The sequence below is a fragment of the Echiichthys vipera genome (assembly GCF_963691815.1).
Source record: "Echiichthys vipera genome assembly, chromosome: 23".
Lineage (NCBI taxonomy): Eukaryota > Metazoa > Chordata > Actinopteri > Perciformes > Trachinidae > Echiichthys > Echiichthys vipera.
In genome coordinates, this window is record NC_139848.1 from 14,974,682 (window position 1) to 14,993,603 (window position 18,922).

The 18,922-nt window shown below is 39.8% G+C and overlaps 1 protein-coding gene across 1 annotated transcript in view; it reads right to left on the minus strand.

The window, feature by feature from the left end:
• chrm4a (cholinergic receptor, muscarinic 4a) overlaps positions 1-18,922 on the minus strand; it is a gene marked incomplete at both ends in the record, with an annotated part of 55,993 nt that overhangs the window by 14,115 nt on the left and 22,956 nt on the right. Inside the window, one exon of the mRNA XM_083937790.1 lies at positions 3,693-4,291. Coding sequence (XP_083793916.1) covers positions 3,693-4,291 — 599 coding nt within the window. The remainder of the gene's footprint in view (positions 1-3,692; positions 4,292-18,922) is intronic.

The following is an 18,922-nucleotide window of genomic DNA, read 5'->3' on the forward strand; positions in this document are numbered from 1 at the left end:
CATTTCCTCATTTAACTGCTTTGTCCTCGATTACGGCGCTCCCTCTCCTCATTTACTCACTAGCTCGCTCGACCCTCTCTGCCGCTATGTCTCTCTTTCTCTCTCTCGTTGAGCCTTGTCTCCAAAACTGCCATTTTGACCAGCTGACAGTCTGTAACTGACATGACCAGTTGACTTTGTTATTGAACTGATTGGCTGTTGAATAAGGTGACGTGACTTACGTTATAAAACCAGCTGCATCGGCCACTTCCAGACGAGACGAGACGAGACGGTTCAGTTCACACGTAACAACATTTATCCGCAATACTCGTCTCGTCGCAAATCTTTGGTCTGAGCTGGACTTTAAGGGTATTACAGTAATAGACATATATTCAAAGAGCAACAACAATTTTAAGAGTTTAAATCTAAATACGTAAACAAGATTATAAAATATAGCCTTGCACTTCACAGCCAAAAAAACTACCAGGAACACATTGTTTATGTTGCAAACTCACATGAAGCTGCATAGTTAGGCAACAAAACCACTTGGTTGGAAAAAGATCATTGGTGGGTGGCATCGGCACAGAAGAGGGCGAACGCCACTTTCTCAGCAGAATTTGGGATTTATAAAAAGCAAACTTGACGGGAGAATGTGCGGTCATCCATGCACACTCAGATACAGAATGAAAGTATTGCTTTTCCATAAAAAATATACTAAGTCTCAATTAATATATATTTTTTTTAATTTGACGGGTTTGACAATGACTTTCTGTCCCGTTCTGTTTCCATTGTAGCAGCCAATAGCGTTGCCAGGGTTGTCTGTTGTTGGGTGCAGCTACTGTAGGCTGCACTGCCGCTAACCGCTAACGCTAACTGTCAGTCAAACTCCTCTTCAATACTTTTTATGGTGCAATTTGCCAGAGGGGATGGGTTCAAACAGGCTCAAACAGACTCTGGTCTCCTGTAAGCTACTGGGCAAAGTCTGACCAACCTGGCAACTCGACTGCTGCAATTATTTTTTGTTGTTGCGACTACGATCTTGAGACCCTAGATGATGGTGTTCTGCTCATTCTACATATTCAGCCTTTAATTGTGTCCGCAACATGTTACCACTCTATGGCCGTTTGGTCGTTAGTAATGTCCACACTGTGCACTACAGACAACGTGTTATTTCTTTTTTCCACCTCTCCACGAGAACATCATCTTCACATTTATTGTTATGTCTCTTTTTTGTTTCCTTTCTGCGTTCTTCATGATGTCAGTATGAATGAGATTAATTTTGTTGACTGTTTATAGGCATCTACGGTTGTCATATGAAGCTGCAAAAGCTGCTCCACATTTTGAGTTGATTGTGATTTATGAAGGGAAACCAGTGTAGGACATGAGTGCGCACTGTTTTTTAAATCCCAATATTTTTATGTGGACGAATGTACTTTGTTTCGTCCGTACGCCACCGTTGACAGCATTCTATGCACAGTTTTATAAATGAGGCCCTAGGACATGAACTGCGGCCTCCTGGGTGAAGTGCTGTGTTTGTTTGATCCTTCCACCACCCGAGCCTGGCTTTTTATGTGTCACCGTGAGCAGGTTTGCAGGAGAAAGCTTGGTGCTTCTTACAAGGCAGCCTTGTACCAAACGCTGGTGGCTCAGCCGTCTGTCAGCAGCTGCTCCTGGGGAGCTGAGTGATAGCAGCCAGCTACCCGTCTGACTGACAGGAGAAAATGTACTAAACCAAAAATAGTTTTCATGTCAACTCAATGGCAAGAAATCAATAGTGTATGTAATGTCTGATTTTATCTCCCTGTGAGGAGACTTTGCCTGCAGCAACCAGGACACAGACAGACTGAGCTGATCAATCAATGTAGACATGATTGAAGACTGGATACGGAGAATGAGCAGAACAGCTCCATCAAGTGTCTCAAGATCATAGTCGCAACAACAAAAAAATAATTCCAGCAGTCGAGTTGCCAGGTTGGTCAGAGCCTACAGGAGACCAGAGTCTGTTTGAGCCTGTTTGAACCGATCCCCACTGGCAAATTGCACCATAAAAACAGCGTTAGCGTTAGCCGTTACAGCTAAGTAAACATGAAAGTGATGTTAGCGATCAAGGAGAAACGTAGCCATTTGGACGTGCGTTTTAATGCCGTTGAACTCTTTTCTCTTAGTCCATGGAGTGAATGCTTGGCCTATATTGACTGGCTTTTCCCCGTCTCCGGTCACTCAGCTGCTGGGACAAATAAATATTATTAAAAAGGAGTAAAAATCTGTTGGGTTTCTCAAATGTCATGTAAACACCCAATCCCGGTTAACAGACCTACTTAACTCCTTTAGTAACCAGAGTATTGGTGCATTGGTGCAACAACAGCAACAACACAAGCTTTACCTTTAAACCCACCAAGGACTTCCCCATGGAGACTACATCACTACCAAGAAGACCCGTTTCTGTCATAACTCTGTCCAAAAGTCGTCCATGTTCTCCACGCTTACCAAGTTGTTGTGATTTTGAGGTCAACCAGAAGAAAAAGACGTATTCAGACCATCTGTATGTTGGCAGAGCGCCACCTACTGTACCGGAGGAAGAGTTCCTCCGCCATTTTTCACATTCTTCCACGCTAATGTAAACAGGGAGAACTGGAATAACAGTTATTAACTTAACCAGAGTAAGAGCATACTCTGGTTAAGCCCCCACCACAGCGACTTCCTGGTTGATCCAATAAGGAAGTGCCTTAAACTGCAGTTCTCCGAGTGTCCACTGGGAGTAGTTTGCGCAATAGAGCACTTTCTATTTGACCCCCATGTTAAACAGGCTGTTTTCAGCATAATTAAACCGGTTTAAGGCCTAGGACAAAAGAAAATTGTAGTCTGTATGTTTAGTTCATATCTCCATGACAAAACTGGGGGGGGGGGGCTAGTTTTTATTTTATTGGAGGTTAAAGTTTATAAATAATTAGGGGTGTGGCCTCTTGAGTGTCCCCTGTCCCTCACTTCTCCTCGGAGGCTAGTTGTCAGGATTAGCATCATTAGCATGCTAACTCCATCATCTCGACCTGGACTGCGGTCATTCGTGTGGTGGTGTTTCCATGAATGACAAGATTGTTTGCTCTTCGATCGACTGAACCAACAGATGGTTTAGGAACCCAGCGTGTTAGCTCTGTTATGCTAATTGAATAGGCGCACTTGCACTGCACTTACTTAGATGCTAATCTGGAGCAGCAGGAGGATTTGGGCTGTGAGAGTCTGTGTTTTACAGTCTATGAGCATGGTACTATGTTGAATATCAGTTTAAATCATAGATCAGAAATGCTGCCTGCTCTTCATTCCTGGAGCCGTTGTGTTTTCCACTAGACTGACAAGGGAGTGCCTGCAGTTGATTCTGCTAGAGACTGACCTCCCGTGTCAGTAATGTCAACACTGACTCCAACTGCCATTTATCTAGCAGCATGTTCTGTTAGCCTAGCTCCCGGGCAGTGGTTCTTATTTGGCTAATCCAGTATACGTCAGCCAGACGGACATATCTCCCTCCCCCAAACATCACATAATTGCCCTTTTTTTATAAGAGGAAATGAGGCAGGGTCAAAGTCTGACAAGATGGGGACTCCCAAATGTGAGTACGATTGGCCCAAGTTGAGAGAACAGACCTCGAGGGAGCGGCTACGTCCAATTTGTATACATTCTATGATCTAAACGTGAGGGTGAGGATTGATTCACTGTACCTGAATATAACACTCTCCAGGTGGTACTGTCCGCTCTCCAACGATGAACTGCCAGAACAAGATGGCCGGAGCCCACAGGATGAATGACAGGATCCACGCCGCCGCGATCATTAACCCCGCCATCTTAGTCGTCCTCCTCGCTGGATATGTGAGGGGTTTGGTCACGCAGAAATAGCGATCAAAGCTGATGATTAATAAATTCATCACTGAGGCGTTTGAGACAACATAATCTAAAGCGAGCCACAAGTCACAGACCACTGGCCCGAGCGGCCAGTAGCCAACGATGATGTAGACCGTGTACAAATTCATGCTGAAAGCGCCGATTATCAAGTCAGCGCATGCTAATGAGAATAAGAAATAGTTATTTACAGTCTGTAGGTGGCGGTTCACTTTGATGGACAGCATGACTAAAATATTTCCGGTGACAGTCACAAAGCTCAGAGATCCTGTAACCAATGCGATAAAAAACATCTCCACGGCTTTATATGGACTTCCCGCCCCCAGTCCTTCGTCCGCAGGAGAGCAGAAAGTTGAGTCATTGGAGGATGTGTTGCATGAGGTGTTGGAGAATGGGTCGACTGACTGGATGACCGAGGACCCTGCAGGAAGAAAGAAAGAGTGTGCATGAATAACTGGGAAAAAAATGTACTAATAATCATCTTAGGAGAATTTGTCAGATATCGCATCGATGTCAGTTATGAACTTAGTTGTGAAATATGAAATATACCAGAGAAGTGTCCTTATTTATCCTGTAAGCTTTCAAGATGATATCGATGGGAATTGTGTATTATGTAAAAATGAAATTGAGACTATATGCCACCTATTTTATGAATGTTTGCGTGTTAAATTATATTGGTGAGATAAGACAATGACTTTTTTTGCATTGAATTTTTTTATTACAAGAATGACTTTAATTGTAAAAAAAAAACCTGTATATTTTTTAAACTTTTTACTTTGAATATAGAACATTCTTCATTCACAAATGTAAATAATGAGAGATTTAAAATAGAATTTGGATATTATATTCAAACATTACATGGACCTAAAAGAAATGAAAACAATTGAAATTTTTAAAACCTTGAATATTTTTCTTTGTCTTTTTGTTACCATTATTTATTTTCCTGTTCTTGTATCTTTCTGTACTTATTTTTGCGTGAAATGAATAAATATATATAATAAATCAATTTCAAAAACAAATTTCAAAAGACCAAATGTCAAATAAATGATATAATTTGCTGATGACACTGTCATTTTCATTAGTAACAAATAAAGGAGAAAGATGTGCAGTAATAATAACCCCAGGTTTTTATATTATATTGAGGAACTAAAACCATGATGACAGAGCAGAGAGTGAAAAGTACACCCAGTTGGAAAGTGAAAAAGTAAAAATCTGCAAACTTTAATTAGCAAAGTTTAGAAACATTTAAAGCTAAGGCTGATTAGGGATTATATTTTTTCATGAAATCTGAAGTTTTGCAAATAAGTTATTCGGCTCCTACTGGGGATGCTTTTTAGCAGCCGGTAGGACTGGCCCTCCCCCCTCCCATAGGGTGGATCAAACACATGCTGTTGTTGAGTTTAGTTTTGCAGTTGGGAAAAAGTCCCTGCTGGCAGTATAATTACAATATAGAGACAATTCATTGGAAATGTTTCAACTGCATCATGAATGGATGTAATTAAGAGAGAATGGATGCAAGGATGCTAACCATAGAAAAGCTATTCTTCTCCGACATAGTGTTCGCATAATAATGCTCATATATCTTTTCCCGTGCAGATAGGCCGTCGACCTTGACTGCTTTACAATAAAAGCCACTATCCTTCTGTCAATGCAATGCTTTTAATGTAAAGAAGCCGCAACAGAATGGGAATTTTGTATGAATCGACAATACATACATTATTTATTTACTCATTTATTTTCCATTTAATTGTGTTTGTAAAGATTTAACGGCTATGCTGTACCTGTTTCCTGCTTTGATAGAGAAAAGGTTGAGGTTGAAAATACAGATGAGGGTGTCACAATACTAGAATTTCAAAGTCAATACCGTTACTATATACTATAGGAAAATACCCAATACCATTTTCGATACCATGGGGAGAAAATTACAAAAAATCAAGGTAGAATTTTTATAATAAAGATTAGAACAATACAAACAACATCAATACCACTTTTAAAGAGTTGTCTGACATAGTGAAAATAAGAAAGAAAACACATAACTGTAGGGTGAACATAAATATGACAAAATATTTCTGTGGACATTAATGGTTGAACATGGAGAATGAGCAGAACACTGCCATCCAGTGTCTCAAGATCGTAGTCGCAACAACAAAAAATGCAGCAGTCGAGTTGCCAGGTAGTTCAGACCGGGCCCACTATCCTACAGGAGACCAGAGTCTGTTTGAGTCTCTTTGAACCCATCCCCTCCAGCAAATCGCACCTTAAAAACAAGTATTGCAGAGGAGTTTGACTGACGGTTACCATTAGCCGTTGGCACTAGCCGTTCCAGCTAAGTAAAGATGAAAGTGGTATTAGTGATCAAGCAGAAATTTTGCCATTTGGGCTCTTAATGTTAGACGGGCAGGACTGATGATGTTAACTGCTTAGCTCTGCCATTAGTATTACTGTTTATTATAAGTTGCTAACCACTAGCAGCTTGTTTACCTCGTTAGCCCTTCCCTGGTGGTTAGCCTCTTATGCTAAATACTTCCAAACAACACTTTTGCTTTGTTCATTTACTACTAAAACTGGGGATGATGCTAGCTGCTTAGCTCTGCCATTAACGTTACTGTTTATTATGAAATGCTAGCTGCTAGCTCTGATGATAACAGATGTAACTGTTTCATACTTCAATGTTGTTGAAACAGGAACTCTACTGACTGTAAATCCACCACGCTTCGCCAACTTTGTTGTGCTACTTGTTTTCAACTTTAGCCTTTCCTGGTCGTTAGCCTCATATGCTAAATAATTCCAAATGGCACTTTTGCTTTGCTCTTTTTCTACTAAACATTCTGAAGGTCTTCCAGCAGGACCAGCTTTGTTCAGTCAGCTCAGTGTTGTTGATGTGATGAACCAACGTTCATGTGTTTAGAGAGACGAGCTGAAGGAGGCGGATGCGACACTGTTGACTGCAAAAGTATTGCTATTTTTGTAATTTAGTATCTCATCTGAAACAAATTTTTAGTATTGATTATTTCCCGCTAGTTTCCTCCTGCTAACAAATTTTGGGGATATCAACCTACCCCGAATTCACTAGTAGGTGGTTCCACTTTGATCGGCATTCCTGTGCACTTTGCCTAGATAAAAAACGTCGGACTTCCCATGGCACTGGAATGACGATGGAAATGAATGGTCAGATTTTTTATCTTTTAGAAATATATGAGAATTGAAGATTGATGAGTTTCAAAACCCTGTGGATTTCTTTGACATTTTAGTGTGCCATACGCATATTAGGAGCATTTTAAGATTACAAAAGAAAGGTGTAAAATTGCCAGAAATGGATGAATTGCTTAAATTCACAGGTAATGTACGTAATGTACGTTAAAGACGTCTGTGTCAGGGCAATGTGGGCGTTGTGTTCAGATAAACGGTCTTTGGTCGTCCATATACTAGAAGTCTCAGCTGAACGGTGAGATTTGGCAAAATGTGTCGAATGGCGTCATCCCGATCGCCTGATTTTTTTATTTTTTTGTATAATCCTGTTTGATGTGAAAACCATGAAAATGACATGATATGAATTCTACTTGTCCTGCTCACTGTAAAAGCATATACGGCATGTATTTGTTTGTAAGTATGAATCCACGTGGTTATGTACATATATAACTCACATTATATCAATTCTTTAAAATGCAACAAAAAAAGAAGATTCAACAGTCCTTCCAACCTTTTACATCTCACAGTGGCTGAGAAAATATTGTGAATACATAAAAATGTGTTTACAGCACTGGATAAGCCTGACTGAAGTTCCTAGACTCATGAGTCATGTGTTTGTGCTTATGATTTCAGCTCTGCTAACTTCCGCTCAACCCTCTCACTCAGTAGAAAAGCTGTTTTTCTGATTCTGAATTTATGAATCCCTTCTCTACCACAGATATTGTACTATGGTGCGAATCAATGAATTTCAGTGCATTTACAGAAATATGTTCACTCTGGACAATTGGTTCCCCAGCCTCTAAACTAGGCCCAATCAACACCAGCTGAACTAGGTTCTTCATTAGGGCTGCCGAGGAGTTCAGCAGCAGCTGCGCCCCATGCTCAAGGGATGTTATTGCTTCATTTACTTCATATGTGTTGCATGTCCAGAAAGGTAGTCTAGCAGGCAAAGAGTGGGAGAAACAGGTTGGGCTGGGCTGGGTATTGAGCAGCAAGAACCATATTTCATGTAGGCTGTCACGTTCAACTTGGGATTAAAACGCTGCATTTTGTCAGCGTCACTCTTTACCCAGTCGTGCAATGTCGCATCCGTCTTTCATAAAGCTTTCAAATGTATACACCATTTTTACTGGTATTTACCAGTGACATCGGAAAGGTGCCCCACGCGACAGCGACATAGCATAATCAGCTGTGTCATGTCAATAAGAATATAATAATATGCCAATAAGAAGTGGTACTTGGTGGACTATTTATTGGACAGGATAGGTAAACATTGGTATTCTATTGTATCTGGTTATTATGTTTAGGGTTTTAAAGTCCTATCTCTTATTTTTCAAGGTTTCTAGGGCTTCAAAAAAAGATTTTCACCTTCAGTTTGGGGAACTGCTTTGTGTTGAGCCATTGTAGACTTTTGTTTTGTTATTTGAAATCTAGAGGTGACATTTTGGAGCGAAAATGGCTTAAATTAAAGCTCTTGATGAGCTCTTTCTATGGCCAAAAACCAATCCAGAGTTGTTTATCTATTTAAAGACTTGACACGGAAAATACTGGGGCCAAAAGGGCGTAAGTGCACTTAATAAGAAAGAAAATGTATTCTTAAATACAAAGATCCCCTCCAGACATGTGTAAGACATATACAGTATATATAATAGTCTGCTTGGAACATTTGTTTCTGCAAAAAAAGTATAATTTCCCAATTAAAATCCTTAAAAAGGCATCTTCTCCTTCTACCTCATTAAAAAAAAACAGAATCTGTGAATATGCAAATTGTGTTCATTTCTAAAATATTCCTGCTGGACAACAGATGTCTCCTACCTCACTGAAAAGCCTATTCTCAGTGTGTGTGTGTGTGTGTGTGTGTGTGTGTGTGTGTGTGTGTGTGTGTGTGTGTGTGTGTGTGTGTGTGTGTGTGTGTGTGTGTGTGTGTGTGTGTGTGTGTGTGTGTGTGTGTGTGTGCGTGCATGTGTGTGTGCGTGTGTGTGCGTGTGTGTGTGTGCACTTGTGGCTTCAAATTTATACGCAACACGTGTACAAGTCGGATATTGGTTCACGATTGACTTCCTGACTAGTTGTGATGTCACAAATCATCCCATGGTCTTTTTCGGCACTTACATATCTCCAATAAGTCATCAAGATAGTTTTTTCTATTTACTATTGACGGAGAAATCCGGGAGAGTTGCTAACAGCCGGACGTGGCTAACACTGATTAGGGCAGTACGGTGAAGGCATTAAAACGTCTTTTTTTAACCACTAATACTGCTCAAAATAACAGCAAACCTCTGCAGTAGCATGAGAAGAGTCCCTACACAGAAAACAAAGCACCAATGGGCTTCTTCCTTTGGGATTGACTTTGGTAATCCACTTGAATGGACTTTACTATGAGAGGAGCTAGTACCTGGGCCAATAGGTAAGTCTTTAAAACACTCTTTTAATAAACTCTGGGTTCACTAACTACATTGTTGGTGCTTTGTTTTTTGTATGCATTTATTGCTTGCACTACTTAAAAGCTCCATGCCTTGAAAATTAATGCATACCCTCTAACCAGTCTGTGTTGTTAATTCAATTTAGGCCATGGTTTAAATATACAGTGTATTGTTCTTTCAACGAGATGCTGAGTCAACACTGTTATTCTGTTGATATTCAGACTCATTTACCAGAGAAGACTGGCTCGCTCTGATAACATTCGCTGGACGTGTGAAATGCACGAGAAAGCTGGAGAAGAGTTCAGGGGTAAATAGGGGAGGGATTCAGTTTTTAAACGTTAAAGCAGAACTCAAATCATTTACAACCTTCAACATTTTTTTTGCATGTCTTTCTTTCAAAGTAACAGGGAGTTTTAAACTATTTTAAAAACTACTCTGCTAAGATTTTCCAGCCTAGAAAGTAAAAAAAGAAAAAAACAGAGAAGGAGCTGGAAGCACATCTGCTCTTTCTCTATTGTTGAGATTTACTGCATTTGCAGCCCCGCCCACCTCTCCTTTGTCCCGTGCTATGTTGAGACCATAGACTGTATAAAAAATGGACTTACTGGATTAGCATCATTAGCACCCCTGTCCAGGAGCTAGGCTAACAGAAAATGCTACTGAATAGATGGGAGTGGCAGTCAATGTTGGGATTTTTTATGGGACCGGGAGGGAACGGGAGTCATTTTTATAAAATTTTGTAACAGGAATGGGATTTTTTAGAGGGTAGCGACTGACACGGGAGGTCAGTCTCTAGCAGAGTCAGGTGCAGGCAGCGGTTATGATCTATGATTTAAACTGATATTCAATACAGTACCATGCTCATAGACTATAAAACACTGACCCTCACTCATAGTGCTTGGGTCTTGGTTGAGACTATGCTCATAATGTTTGACCCAGCATCATACAGAAGGGGGCGGGGCAGCGGAACCCCTTGGGTGGATGGACGGACATTGAGCCCGTCCTGCCCGCCCATGGAGCTAACGTTAGCGCTCTGTAACTAAGTTTTAGCTTAGGCGTCTTGAAGCGGTGCCAGTCAGACCCAGGCTGAGACAAGGAGTCTGTTGTCACTAAAATGTTGGACTAGCAGACATATCAAAATGGTAAAAGTGTTGTTAGCATCTGTTGTTTGTTAGCTTCTTAGCTCGGAACTGTCAGTGTGTTTTCTTTCTGTACTGAAACTGTGTTTCATTCTGAATGGAGGTTTCACCTCTCTTTGACGCTGTTGTGTTCAAGTGGTTCCCCCGTCCAATAATGTTTCATTTTTCAGACAGCTGATTGGTTTATGGATTAGTGGCGTACCAACTATGGCTGCCTGGGACACATTAAAATCTCAGATATGAGGAGAGGAATGTGAAAACACCTTTTTAGTGCCAAACTTTGATAGATACAAGTCCCTATGGCCAGTGTCAGACATTTTAGAAGCCAGTGTGGGAAATAAAGGGCTGATTTTAAGCTTTTTTTTCCGACTAAACTAACCGTAAAATAACACACTGTTGTCCCCCGCTGATTCTCTCTGCCATTTTGTGTGCATGCTGAGCGGTTTCCCACTGAGCAGCAGCTCTTAGTCCTTTGAAAGCAGACCATTAAATCTGAAAAAAAAATTAATAATAAATATATATATATATATATATATAATAACCACCTTGTGGTTGTATGCCTCGACCAATCCTTCTGTTCCTGCGTAATGGCATTGAATACGAACTGTTAAGTAAAGTAGGAATAAGCTTCTGGTTGGCGAAACTGAAAATATTTTTGCCAGTTAGTCGCATTATATTTTGATTAATTTCGATACTATGCAGTTATACGTCAGCCCAATAATTAAAATATCACATAAAAGACCCAAAAATGTAAGAATATCTTCTTTTTTTTTTCGTTCATCTGGTTTTTTAGCTAACATGTTAGCAAACAGACTCAGAGCAACTTCATCGTCCCATTGACATGTTAATTATCACTCGTGGGGTTGCTCAGGGTTTTGTTTTTGGTCCTTCAGATTTAAAAAAACTGTCAACATGAGTAAAAATTACTAATGCAACACATATTAACACATATATTTGTTTTGGGGTGGGCACTCCCTCTATTTTTTACATGTTAAAAAGTGGTTAAATGGTCAAGAGTTGGTTGTCATCGTTTCAAATGGGTTGCCAATGGCAACATCCCAACTGATACTGTTGAGCCCTACTATCCTATGAGATATCTGTGTGAAATGTTGTCATAATGAGTGTAGGAATTCTTGAGTTATGGCCAAAGTTTTTTTAGGCCTCATATATGGTCATTGACAGGATGTGATTACAAAAAGGCCTCGACTTCCAGGAAGAATTCTAAGACAGTTGATTCGTTTGTATACAGTAATTACAAATATGTTTTTATTGTGCTGAACAGGTTCTGTTTTAGAGGGGACAATGTATCAAAAAAGATGTTTCTGTTATTTATTTCCTTGAGACCTGTTTTGCTCATGAAACAAATGCTTAATATCTATTGGCAAGGGGTTTAAATGTGTACAAAGGCTGGATGTCAAAATGAAGAGGATGAGGAAAAGCTGAATAAAAGGATCAAAAAGTGTAATTAGGCAGAAACGAGTGCAAGCTGTTCTCAGTCACTGTTTGTACATATACTCAACAAAAGTAATGGATTTTAATTAGTTTGTAATCCACTGATTTATTACTGTAAGAAAGTATATCCGTAGTTTAATAGGACAATTCACCATAACGTCACAATAATAATATACGTTCTTCCTGGTGGCACCACTAGTAAACAAACCGTGTCATTTAACCAGAGGAAATGGCTTGAATTACTGTTGAGCTGCACCGAAGTGGAAGTAGAATTTATTTACACACTTCTAAGAATCTACAATGTAAATTTCATATTTGTACATGAATATTTACCTGTCAGATTAGTAAATTAAATTGACCTTGATGACGTGTATTTTGGAGCTGTTAAAGCACGTCATTTTATTGTGAAGGATTGAAGTATGGTCCGGGAGGTTTTGACAGCATTAATGTTACTGTGGACAACCAGCAGCTACCAGTGTTTACGGCGAGGAGATCGGGGTGTCCGACTAGAGGAGCACACGGCTAATTCACCGCTGTTAGCGTCATTAGGCAGTTACAACAATGTTTGGTTACAAAGATAATAAGTTAGACTTTAGTTTAACACCATTACATTAACTCTAAACATTATACCTTCATCATTTATATTTGATGGTTAAACAGAAAGTTTGATAGAATTTAGCCAAAAACTGTCGTCTGGAGACACAGATGTGTTTTCTGTGAGAAAATGTCTCCACCAACACGATGATGGAGGTTTGGTTCTTCTCCGTGGCACTACCTTTAACAACGTCCACTCGCTTTAACCTCCTCACCTACAGGTCCCACTGGATACATTTAGTTTTTTTTCTGAAGGAAATCAATAAAACCCTACACCTTTTGCTCTACATCAGGCGTCGCAAACCCAAACACAACACATTTTCGTTTATAACTGTGTAACCCTGTTTACAGTAGCCTCCCCGAGTTTGTTGATGAGAGGAGATTCAACCAAGACAGAAATTCAATCAATCAGAGTTTTATTTAACAAGTGGGGATATAGTATCAGAAGATTCAACACTTCAGAAGCACACAAGCCTGTGTCCAGCTGAATCTAACCCAAAAAAAGTGTTGCTCTAACTATATGTGACGCGAATCCCTCCCTTTCTGTGCTCAGTAGATTTCCATACCTTCACCCCTCTCTCCCTGCTTTCTCGGCTCAGTCTTCTCCATCAAACATGTGTGTACTCACATAATCAAGGTCACCAAAGGTCAGTAAGGCATGAGTGAATCCAAGGAATGAAACAATGTGACACTGTAACTGACTAATAAACGGAAACTAAATGAATATATATCAACACTGGTCAGCTTCAGGTGAGTGGAAGTATCTTGATGCTTGTTGTTTGAAAACATTCTGAAATGCCGTATAATATGTCTTATTTCGGAAGATATCATACAAATTGTTGTGCATAACTTTTTAGTAAGATATCAAACGAACCTCTTGATGAGAATGCGTTGAATAGAAGATTAACTACAATGACCGGGCTTTGAGGCATCTGTTTCAACATTGGAAATCGTAGTAAATGAATTGATCGTAATATGTTGATACATGTAGAGTATTAAAGAAGAAAGTTCATTACAATTAATATGCAAGAATACGTTTAAGGATTCACAGTTGTCATAATGTATTGTATTTAATTTTAAGCATGCACGCATGCCTCGCCAAATACATACATATTCATTGTACGGTACTGCGACATCTGCACATACATATTGCATCACACATTCACGCATACAGTTAAGTAGCTCACCAGCACATAATCATAAAACACATGGATGCACACATGTACCATATATAGACACAGCTCCCCTGCAGTGAGAGAGCGAGTAGAGCGAGGCTGTTTAAACATATATGTAATGTATCTGCAGCGTTTGAATCATGCATGCGTATCCTGCCTCTGCTCTCTAGCGAGAGAACTGCGGTAAATCTTATTTCTGCCGTACACTAGAAGACTTCCAAGGCTGTACCTGATTCAGGCACCGAAAACGCGGAGGACACCCATTTCAATCAGCTAAACATCTCTTTAGTAAAGAGCTGTAAACAGCATATGTTTTGAGCTGTCTTGGCTATGCATTAGTGATAGACTGATACATCAGCCGGCCGATATTATCGGGTGATATTTGCGTTTTTTAGGTGTATCGGGTTCGGCAGAGGCGGGCTGCTGCGTTAGCTGATAGTGCTTTCCCGTCATTATTTACAGACAGGCGTCCACAGGCAGCTCCATCTTGCTGGAAAAGCCATTTTAAGTTCAATAGATGTTTTTTTAATTGAGACTGGTAACATTTGTTATCATCATTGTGTAATTTTTATGACGTAAATTAAGGGAGCAAAAGTAGAATCTGCTCTAAAGATCCCCTCAAGAAAATCGGCAGTCCCCATCAATCATTGGCTGAGGCTGATGAACAAAAATTTACGTAAAAAACGGTATCGGCCCTAAAAAAATCCATATCGGTGGATCCCTACTATGCAATGACAGTAAAGTGTCTGGACATTATAACCAACATGGGCGGGCAATCGCAAAGGGGTGTTCAGTTTAGGTATAATGCAAAAGTACTCTAATGAGTTACTTCTTCTCAGTAGGTAACACTGTAACGTAACCAGGCGCTTTTTAATGGCAGAGATCTGTTCAAAGTAACGTAACCCTGCCCCCAGGGGGTTCAAGTCAACGGGACCAGTGCACTCACCCTGTTAAAATATTCAGACATACTGTAATATGATATATAATGTAAGTATCTTACACATTTCCTCAACATTTAACTTATTTAGCTAAGAGTTTATTGGTTATCCTTTACTGTATAACCTATGTACCTCCCTTGTGTTTTTGTAAGCTGCTGGAATCTCATTTTCCTTGCGGGAGTCACCCCCAAGGATCAATAAAGAGAAGTCTAAGTCTAAGTCTACAATTGCCCGGGTTGATCAAAACACTTTTCAGTTAAACGTCTTTTTCAAAGATGACATTGCATTTACGAATAATTTTAACATGTGATTAACGATTCACGTGTGTATTCTCTTAGTTACATGTGTAATTTCATACATAAGTCGGATGATGATTAACTTTGAACGTAAGTTGTTTCAATCGCCCAGCATATTTGAAACAGAAACTATTGACCTTATGCTTGTTTTTATGCAACATACTAGTGTACTCATCATTGGTAAAATTTCACATAATTTCTCAGAATATACATATTTTTGTCTTGTGTGTCATTGTCAAGATTTTGATTAAACTCAACTTTTTTCTTGACTACATTTTCATTTCATTGACTTATTTCCCTCCCAACTCATGCCTGTTAATATTCTCATTTGTCCATTACATCGTTATCCCCAATTCCCAATTCCTCTGTCCTCCCAATTCATGTTTAGTGATGCACAGTTATATATATATATATACAGCCATCCTGTTATATACTGGCAATTTTTTTCTCTTTGGTGCTTATTGATGCAGGTTATAAACATGTTTTGTTCATTGAAAATATCGTATTCAAAGCACTTGTTATTCATTGCAAAACACTTTTTAATTTGTTTATTAATTCTGTAATTTATATAGGTTGATCGCGCAATCTAACCGGAGTTACACATGGTGGCCACTGACATTTAAACCTTTCTTACCTTTAAACTTCAAAACTCTGACACTGCACACTTTAGGACATGTTTAGGAACTAATGATCTGTTATATAGTCATATTATTATGATAGTGTTTAATATAATTAATCTGTTGTAAAGTCATATTATTATGACATGTTTAATATAATTAATCTGTTGTAAAGTCATATTATTATGACATGTTTAATATAATTAATCTGTTGTAAAGTCATATTATTATGACATGTTTAAGTAATAATTCATCTGTTGTATAGTCATATTATTATAACATGTTTAATATAAAATGCATCTGTTGCATAGTCACATTATTATGGCATATTTAATATAATTCATCCGTTGTTTAATCATATTATTATGACATGTTTAAGTACTAATTCATCCGTTGTATAGTCATTTTTTTATGACATGTTTAAGTCCGAATTCTTCTGTTGAAACAAAAAACACAAGTGTTTATTACAAAAAAAACACAGCACAAAAGATTTGACTTTCTTCATTCAGAAACATGTTGGCAGGGATAACTTTTTAACGATATAACCTCATCACACGATCTTTCCCGGGGTTGGTCAGTCTTGAGTGCTGAACCTAGTGAGGAAATTTGATGTTTCCGACTTGCGTGGTTTTCCAGGTAATCGCTGTGTTTCATTCGTCCTGTGGTTCAATTGTACCGGCGCTGGATTCTCTTTATAAGCGCACCATGAAGATCTTCACGCTTCTGCTACTGACCTGCACCCTAACAGTCTGATAATGTATGGAACACAGATAAGAGACGTTCACTGAGAAGTAAAAGCATTTAAATCAGAAACTGTAATGACACATAATCATCATGTCAATGTGTGCCCGCAGCTGAACTTTTGTTGAACGCCCTGTTTCGATTTATTCCTGTCACACGCATTGAAAGCGCCAATAAGCAAAGAACAGCTGATTCACAGAGCGGGAATCAGGAGTTATCCCTACAAGACGCCCTAATTTTACTACAAAAAAACTAAATCAGTGTGTTGTTGAAGCTGAAAAGGGCATTTGTGTGCGCGTGATTTGTGCATATGATAAAACCACTTGCCAGCACACGGTGCATCTACCTGTATATCTGGGGTTGTCAATGAAGTTTTTTCAGTCTTGGCGAGTTATCTGGAGGGTTTTTTTGTGCACCTGATCAGGTCCAATATTCACTCTGTGTCTGGTTCCACCAAGACCTGAGAAAGATTTTGTCTGTCTTGTTTGGTGCTTGGTTGGTTGCAGAGTATCAGAGCTTGTTGTGCTCAAAATAAGCAGACTGCTGCTGCGAGAAGCAAAGTTCATGAGATTGAACCATAGACTGTATGACGAATGGACGTAGCATACTCGTCGAGGTCCGTTCTCTCAACTTAATCCAATCGTCAGACTTTGACTCCACCTCATTTCCTCTGACCAAAAAAGGGCATTGATGTGACGTTGGGGGGAGGGAGATACGTCCATCTGGCTGACATTTACCTCCGAGAAGAAGTGAGGACGAGCAGCTAGCCACGGCCCTAATTATTCATAAACGTTAACTTCCAATATAATGAAAATTAGCCTGGTCCAAATAAATTCACCCCCCTCAGTGTTGTCATGGAGATATGATCTAAACTTACAGACTACAATGTTTTGTGTTTTGTTCCAGGCCTTAAACAGGTTTAATGATGCTGTGAAAATGGCCTGTTTAACATGGGGGTCAATGAGAAACTGCTCTATTATGAAACCTACCCCTAGTGGACACTCAGAGAACTGCATTTTTTGAGCTTCCTGGTTGATTCGATCAACCAGGAAGTTGCGGTCGTAGGGGCTTGGACTGAAACCAACAGGCTGCGGCTACGCTGTTTAAAACAGGGGAACACATGACTGGAGCGTTTGCTCTGATATCTAATATCAATGCAGATGGTTTTATAGCATTGGGGGTGTTTGAAACGGATGCTCAAGGGTGACTTGTGCATCAGTATCAGCCAAGTGTAATTCCAGCGCAAAATCATCCCATGGACTTTTTCGGAACTTACTTACATTCATTAATAAGCCATCGAGACAGTTTTTTTTTCGGGTAACTATTGATCAGAAGAATCTTTTTTGGAAAAATACTTTTTGAAGAGCAAATCCAAGACAAAAAATGAGTATCGGATGAATAATCCAAAGTTGTCAAACTCACCATTGCAATGACCAAAACAACCAGAAATAGTCCTGTTCAGGAACCCATTAAACAAACAAACTGACCCGTCAGTTTTAAAAGAACTGTTGGTCAACAAAAAAAAAAAAAAACTGCGTCTAATAGAGCATCTACATACAATGATTGACAACGAGCCTCCGTGTTTCCCAGCTGCTTCAAAGCTGTTTGATCACCATTATGTTAAAATGGCATCAGAACTCCTCCTCAGACTTTTGAGACTCTTTTTTATGGGACATCACTGTGTCTCTCCATGTCCCAGGTCCCTGTCCTGGTAAACTTTTTGTCTCTGTAAACTGTGTGGTGACTGACGTCATGAACGGAACCCGTTTTACAAATTTTTAGCGCCATCTGCTGTTGTGACTGTATATTGACATGTTACTCTCACAGAGTGACTCAGTATACGTCCACAGGATTGAAAACAACCTTTTTTTCACCATCGTTCTTAAAAGGTTTTCCATCCACACGGACTCGGCTCAAGAAATCTCTGCGTCCACAGGAAACCAGTCAAACCGACTCCAACTACTGTGGTTCAAATTCCAGGCCTGGGTGTGGCGCTGTAACTGCCACAGAAATACACCAACAATGGAGAAGAAGATACGAGAAGACGCTGTGTAGAATACAAACACCGGGGAGTTTCTCTCCAAATCTGGAAACTTCCCAAATCCTTCTCCATCCTAGAGAGAAAGCTGTCCACTGTTTCTGGTGTTAGTGGAGACTTTTGTGCTGTTTTAGACTCTGATGCACCGATCACTCTGCAGTTAGTGTCCTCAACGAGCAGAGGGTGCTGCTGTGAGCCCCTTCCCCGTCCCAAAGCACTCACAGACGGGCACCTTCTCACTAGATTTAGAGACTTTTCCCACCTTCTTAGAAACTTTAATTATAAAAAGAGACTAGAGAGCAGTTTAGCTCCTCATTCAGAGCATCAGGGAAAAGGAGAAATATGTGGTCGGCCTAATTCAGTCCTATGCATGAAGCTCATAGTCCAGTTCAGTAAACAGTCTATGGGTCCATCTCTCTCCTCTCACGCAGCAGCACTGTTGTTGTTATG